Source organism: Thermobia domestica, chromosome 9 (assembly GCF_964235325.1).
Source record: "Thermobia domestica chromosome 9, izTheDome1.hap1.1, whole genome shotgun sequence".
NCBI lineage: Eukaryota > Metazoa > Arthropoda > Insecta > Zygentoma > Lepismatidae > Thermobia > Thermobia domestica.
Window position 1 is genome coordinate 36,552,192 of NC_137462.1, and position 7,935 is coordinate 36,560,126.

General features: G+C 32.3%; 1 protein-coding gene across 1 annotated transcript; it reads left to right on the forward strand.

Annotated features, from left to right (window-relative positions):
- Positions 1-567: 567 nt before the first annotated feature.
- On the forward strand, positions 568-5,643 carry LOC145693963 (uncharacterized). Its single transcript, XM_081770124.1, has 2 exons — positions 568-976; positions 5,463-5,643. Exons 1-2 carry the CDS (start codon positions 632-634, stop codon positions 5,475-5,477), a joined length of 360 nt encoding a protein of 119 aa, XP_081626250.1. The 5' UTR covers positions 568-631; the 3' UTR covers positions 5,478-5,643.
- Positions 5,644-7,935: the final 2,292 nt, after the last annotated feature.

Consider the following 7,935-nt stretch of genomic DNA (forward strand, 5'->3'; position numbering starts at 1 on the left):
CATCACTCATCATCACCGTCTCCCTTAGCCTAAGCGACATAACCGTGGAAACCGTAAAGATTTCATTTCATTTTTCATTTGTATTGAAAAATATCTACGAAGGGTAGTTTATCCTTACGAGTGAGTTTTCCTCTAAAAATTTTCTTAAAAAATGACTCAAAATGGCAATTTTGTTCAAATTTCATAAATAAATATTTATTAATTAAAACAAACAAGTGTAGTCGATTACACTAAAAAGTATTGACAAAACTAAAAATATATCAAAGTTCTCTATAAACGTTATCGCAAAAGTAAAATAAGGAAAATAAGGTTCTTATTGATTATTATAACTTCTCTTCAGGTAGCAATTTTCCTCGTTTTTGATTCCTTTCAGAAAATAGTTCTAAAATGAATGACAAACAAGTAAATGGAAGTGAAGTACTCTTTGTATCTTGAGTATCATTATTTTATTTCATTCAAGATTCTGATGGGGTAATCTATTACAATGTGTTTATCAACATATATCCACTTGAACTGTTCTATATAAATTCTACACAGAATCTGCTGAACAATCAGAATACAATTGTACTTCTTTTAGTACACTTAATCAACGGTTGGGTTCTTTTCATAGTAAGAGTTAATAATTATTAAGATGAAGGCCGTCTTAGCTGTAGCTTTGTCATTAGTTTCAGTATCAATTGTTAGTGGTTTTCCACAGTTTCGAGATAGCTTAGAACTGGGAAATCCAAATAACGCAACGACGATATTAGTAGATGACGAAGTGAAAACTAGTTTTGCAGTAATAGGACAGACAGTGGTACAAAGATATCCCGCAAGTGAATTATCCTTTTTCAATACTCCAATAACATACATCAGAGCTACAGACAGACATACTCTAAGCGGTACAGCAGCAGTAGTAGATGGTGGTGTTGGTGAAAAATACGTAAAAATAAAGTTCACTTGCCTAGCTGCTTGTTCTATTGACTTTGCTGTAGAGGTAAATATATTTGAGTATAATTATTTGAAGATATTTTATGAAACAAAAACGTATCACAAAAATTTAATGTCAAATTGACCAAATTGTTTTTTCTTGAAGTACATTTTACACTTATCTTGGTTTCATTCATGTTAAGGCAATAGTTCAAAATTTTAACTTATCGAAGATTAACATACATATCTACTTAATCAGGTGAAATTTATAAATTCAATAAAATGCAATATATTAAAATTGGATATGTAGAAAAAAATTGGAGTCCAATCCTTTTTCCGATACATTATTGCACTAGTTATAATATTTATTTGTTTTCACTTGCGACGTGTAAATTTCTTTACATATATAAAGAGTTTTATATACTATAATCAAAATGAAAATATTCCATTATTTCATAGTTCTACCCTACAGCAAGTGTGTCATGTACTTCATTTATTTAGGGAAGAAGTTTAGATTCGTTCCTTTCGGATTCTACATATATCATTTATTCTAATGTTTGGTTAGAGTACCTTATAATTCAAATTGGATAATTAGTGTTTAATACGTTATTCAACTTAAGTAAACCGTTCGGTAGGTAATTCGTGGAGTAGTACATGATAGCGAAGTCAGTCCAGTTAATATTACTTTGTACGAACTCTTTCCTATGTCTTTCTCTTCTCTAACTTTCCACTTCTTTGTATTTTCTCTTCGCTTTCTCCTTTTTTTCTTATTGTCTGGCATTTCCTCTTCGGGATTTAGGAAAGTGTTAGTCTTTTATAAAGTAAACTAAATTGTGTTGCACAAATCCGCCATTATAGGCCAAGTGAAAGCATTTTACTTCCAGATTAATATTTTTCAATTACAATTCCCTGTTGCAAACTACGAATAAATATAATGAAATAGTAAAAGGAAAATAATAAAATAAGTTGGATTCTTACTATGTACAAATATAACCATTAATAGTATATTTTCTTCTATTTGAATGCTATGAGTCAGTGGTTCTCAACCTAATTCCTGCCACCATCCCCACTTTATTACGTTCTTTTGCCAGCAACCCTTTATAATTTCTGGTTTATAATAAGCTTGTGTGGGATTATGATTTTTAATATGCATATCGCTGAGGTCTCACGATATCCATCTATTTCTTTAATAGTAAAATCCAGTTCTTGTATATAGTGGATAGTCACTTCCCTAAAAGGGAATGGATTAAAACCAAATTTTGTCAGTTCATTCATATTACAAATATCGAACCCTATTCGTCATGCCTTTTCAAAATGGAGACCGTTTGAAAAATTTAAAATTTCCCAACTCCCTTAGTTTTGGGTCATATGATAAAAATAATTTCTAATTTTGGTCCAAAAAAAACTTGGACAGTTGTTTAAAAAGTTATTGAGTATTTTAATTTTCCAGAGGTCGCCACTTGAGTTACCTCACATTGTTGCAAATTTGACACATTCTTGTGTATGTGTTCAGTATTACCAAAAACTGTTAAAAGCAATTTATTTATATTCTAATTTAGGAAACAAATAAAACCCCACATTAAAAATCTACCTTCATTATGGCCATCTTGCTGGAGAAAAGACTATTCCCTCATACACATACATATCTCATTAGTTTTCAATTTTAATTATATTTCAGTATGCAGGTTTAGTTGCATTTGTATTTTTCTGGTATGTCAATATACAGTTTTCATTAGTTTCATATCGTACATCGTTCATTTAAATTGATTTTTAAACACCTCTGCACCTGTTGAAAATGTTTAGTAGACCTATTTATTGTTGTTTTTAACAGTTGACAGTAATATATAATATTCAAAATAATACTTAAAAATACTTTCCAACATTAGATTCTATTTATCTTTTCGCGACCCCCAGGTTGAGAAACTCTGCTGTAAATAAGCTGTAATATTGTGTCATTACAAATACGTATTTTAGATGTACCAATACAATTATTATATTGTTATACTACAATGGAAACACTACAAAAACTACTTCATTAATTCAAATTAAAACTAAATACTACGTAGATTGAGAATATCCAGGGCATCACGTTACAGCTACAAATAGCTAATAAAGATTCGCGTTATTTTAGTAGCTTTCGGTTTCACTATTTACCATAAGGAAACAATTTTCAATGACACACCGGGAAGAGTTCGAGCTTATAAAATAGCGAAGGGAGACAAAATTTTAATATTGAGAGATAATCTGACAAATAGCATCAAGAGGTGTTAATACCTAACTAACTCTATGGCCTATGGAACCCGGAGGTTCAGTGCCGCGTTCACAAAAGCTCTCCACTGACTTCTATCCTTAGCTAATTGCATCCAGTTTCTACTTTGTATTCCTATCTCTGCGAGATCCATCTTAATATTATCCTCCCATCTGCGCCTAGGTCTTCCTAATGGTCGTTTTCCTATGGGTCTACCAGTCAAGACTTTGAAAGCGTTTCTACTTTCTTCCATTCTAGCTACATGACCTGCCCACCTAAGCCTCCTAGACTTGACGACACTAACAATGTTGGGCAAACCGTATAAACTATGTAGTTCCTCGTTATGAAGCTTCCGCCATTCCCCATTCTCGTTCCTCTTGGGTCCGAATATTCTTCTCAGGATCCTGTTCTCAAATACTTTCAGTCTATGTTCTTCCCTCAGAGTAAGCGACCATGTTTCACAACCATACAGAACAACAGGCATGATTATCGTTTTATATATTTTAAGCTTCAAATTCCTCGACAGAATTCGCGATGACAAGAGATTTTGAACCGAATAGTAACACGAATTCCCTGCTTTTAGTCGACATTTAATTTCTTCGTGAATATGATTTTCGTCTGTTAATATTGATCCTAAATATTTGAAAGTATCCACTTTATCAAAAATATCATTTAATATTTTAACGCCTCCACAATTTGCAGTATTACGGTCCCGACGCACTTCCATATATTTAGTTTTCTCTGCATTTACTTCTAAACCCATGTCCCTGCAAGCGTTTAATAAGATCTCTGCATTTATTTCTACTGTTCTCCTATCATCCCCTATTAAATTTACATCATCAGCATATGCCATAACCTGGTGAATGCCGTTCAACTCTAGGCCCTGATTGCTATCTTTGATTTTCCTTATGGCGTATTCCAGCACAAAGTTAAATAATAATGGCGACAACGCATCTCCTCTCCTCTTGTTTCAGGCCATTTTCGACGTGGAAGCTCGTGGACAAAAATTTTCCTACCCGGACTTTACTTTGGGATTCACTTAAATATATCTTAATTAATCTAATTAGCTTTCTCGGTATTCCAAGTTCTGTAAGAACGTGTTAATACCAAAGTTGGAAAAATTCGTTACGTACTATACTTAGTATGTCGTTATTATGAGACTTGAAAACAGCTTTTTCTTTTCAACAACCCCACTCAAAATTGTGTCTTGAGTATACAACATGTTTATAATATTTCTCTCATCAAACCTCAGTTTGAAAATTACTTGTGTAACGTTTGGTACGTGGTAATACTACTGCAAAAATGTTACGTTTATTTGAGATCCACGAGAAAATATATTCATAAATTCATACATTTTAGGAGTTTACAACTTTATTTAAGTTTTGTCAGCTTAAGTTAACTTTCCTTCATTCACTTCCAACACCACATTGAGTAAATTACGAGCCACGAAAGAAGAAACCACTTGTACTCATTTGATTATCTCATTTGAGCTAGTATGTATCGTTACTGAACTATCGTCTCTGATTATTTGTTAATTTAAACATGAATTCACGTGTTCAAGGACCACACCAATTATCAATTATAGACATTTATTTTATTGATTAATATGTACAGTTAACGAGTATGTTTTATTAGCTAAAGGAGACGACTATAAAAATGAGAAGATTTTTGGTGAAGTAATTAATCATACAAATTATTAGATATAGTACCAGAAAGCAAATGAACATAGTTTACAGATTAAGTTTATGTCCTAACATTCAATTTAGTGGGAAATTCAGGTTATTTTTACTTCCGGAAATGTTTTCTCTGGGGTAAAGTTCCTCGTGTTCCTCTAAATACATTCTTTATAGTTTCTACGAAGGTGCTGAACATCAGAAATTGTCAATCTGTTATCAAATAGCCGTTCTTTTATATTATCTTTTCTAAAACTTGATAAGATTTGGTTCAGAAAGTCTATTGGTGATGCAAACGTGTGCTCATGCACGTAAAGATTAAATATAATGACTACGAGAAGTCCGTATTCTTATACCTATGACGTATTACAGATTGTAAAGAACACCAAAACTTGGATGAGTGTAAATGTAGACTCATTCTTGTGCAACAACTCAGTAACATATGTTAGATAGTGTGGTGAGGCATTGAATCTTGTAATATTAGTTAACACTATTCCTTCGTCATCAAGGATCATTCAAATAATTGGTAATAAAACAATAGGAAAGTAGTAAACTCTTTAGAAGATGGTTTAGATTGGATGCATATTTTCTACTAATAAAATCTAAATATTTACTTTTATTTTTTATTGCAGATTTATTCGCCTTAAGAACTAGATTCCACTTCCATTAGCAGTAAAGGATCGCTGAAGTAATGATTGTCATCAGTCAGAATACAGCTTTTGATAACTGGAACAGTTTGTGAAACACTTATGTTATTTTACATATTTATTGTAATAATTATGTCTTATTAATAAACGTAAATGTTATTTTTCACTATGAATTATTTTCACAACCTAGTTAATGCTTGCAAAGGTACACAACGAGGATACGCTTTTCAAGACACAGCCAAACATAAGGCAGTAACTCAAAACTTTTAGAACTGTACAGAGCGATGTTTATCAAAGTAACTGTTGCAGTTATTTGGATCTTTTCATAAGATTTTAAATAAATTCACAATAAAATTACGTAGGCATATGTGAAGATGGTTCAAATTAATAGGAAATTGGTTATTTACCAACATATCCTCTAGCGGGAAAACTAAATATTCTTTAAATGTATTGGAACGTCATAGGTAAGGTAACTAGGGTAAACATGGATAAGAGATATGACTACTTGCGGATTACCACGATGTCGTTTGCTATAATTCTATTTTGGCATTATTTGCCACAATATTATTCTTGCTGATTTATCTTATATAATCGTGAAAATTTACACATCGACTCTTAAGCTAAAAGTTGCCAGATGACTATATTATCACTATAAACTCTATTACATTTATAAACAAAACCACATACAACTGGTAGCAATTACGTTATTGCATTACTACGCTATTGGCTGTTAACGTCACAGTTAAATTTATTCAAGTTGAGTTCAAACACTCGAGATAATTATTTGTGTTCTCATATCCTATCAAATGCGTTTCCAAATTTATACGACATATAATTTGAGTGTATTTGAATGTGTAGCCAACGTTGAATCTAGGTATATCAACAGAACCACGCTTGAGTATGATGGCAATCCCAACAAATGTCGGGAGCCCGGACTTTTTGAAGGGTATATGATAAAAATTATCTTTTCTTTTCTTTTCTTTTCTTTTCTTTTTTATAGCTTTCCTAGAGATTAAATTAAACAAATTTATACTTTTTTATATTGATTAAACAATCTTTTATCACATTCTTTGGAGACAAGAATGAAGTGTAGTCCATTGATAATACAAAATAAGGCTTTACATACAAACACAATACAGTTTGTGTCGTGATGGGATAGCAGAAGTAAACAGGTAGATTATATTATTTGTTCAAGTTTGAATCATCTTGAATATTTGAGGGGATATTTTACATTATATAAATGTAAACATTTTAAATCCTGCCGTCAAGTGATAACACATTTTGATACTTAAATGAATAACATTAAAGCTCTTAAAGTTACCACAGGTAAGAGGTCTGAATCAGTGACGTCATTTCAGATTTTACAACGGGGGAAGGAAGGAGGAACATGATTGTCCACCGACATTAAAGTTTCATGTTTGTCTTAGTATATTAGTATATAATTTATTAGGTCTAAAAGGCATGTATTTCTCAAACCCGAGAGGTGACAATTTTAGCCCTAAATGACGTGCCTGATCTGAATACTTAAGCAAACCTAAAGAAAATCTAACACTGAAATTGAGGCAGCTTTTCTGAAATAAAAATGGAAAGAAAAGTAAGATTTTCTTCAATGAATCTGATTGTGATTGCGGAGAAGCATCGGAAACACTTCTGAAAGAAACTGAAGAAGAACTATTTATTTCTTTTTTTGGATCAAAAGATCCAATATATTTCAATCAAAAATTTTCTTGTACGCCTTATATCTGGAGAACTACATATAGTGTAGCGAAACCCAAACTATCAGTTAACTCAGTATGATGTGCTTATTCTGTAGAAAATACGAAAACTATTTAGGGGCCATTCAAAAGTTTTGTAAGCCCTGATCGAAAAATTAATTATTGGCGAAGATCGCAATCTTTTGACCCATTTTTGTTTTTTCCTTTTTTTTTTTTATCTTTAATGTAACAGTACCCAAGATCATATCTTGGATTCTCGGTTTGCAGAAATGAGAAATATTTGTGCAACGTTTGAGGCTGTTCTCAGAATAAAGACTTTAGATTGCAGTGATACAATCAAGAAATTAATTACAACCTATTCTAAGAAATCAGTTTTGAGCTTTGTGAGTTAACGTATGTACTTTGGTTACAATTGGCATTTTGTAACTTCTCTTATAGGTTACTTGAGACTGCCCAAACTTATATATATTTATTTCTCAAGCATACAGTATAGGGCCACGATGCCTCAGTGGTAGAGCGTTCATCTCTGGTGTGTGGGGTCTTTGACTCGATCCCAGTTCGCGCCAAGTGGGTTTTGTGGTAGTCAACACTGTGTGTGTGAATTTTCTCAGGGTTCTTCCATTTTCTTCATTCTACCATTCTACTCCAACATTCTCTAGAATCAGAAAGTGCACAATTCCTCTATGTTTTTCTTTGCTCGCCTCTAGTTCTAAGGTTGAGCACACACGTCTATTGTACTTCTT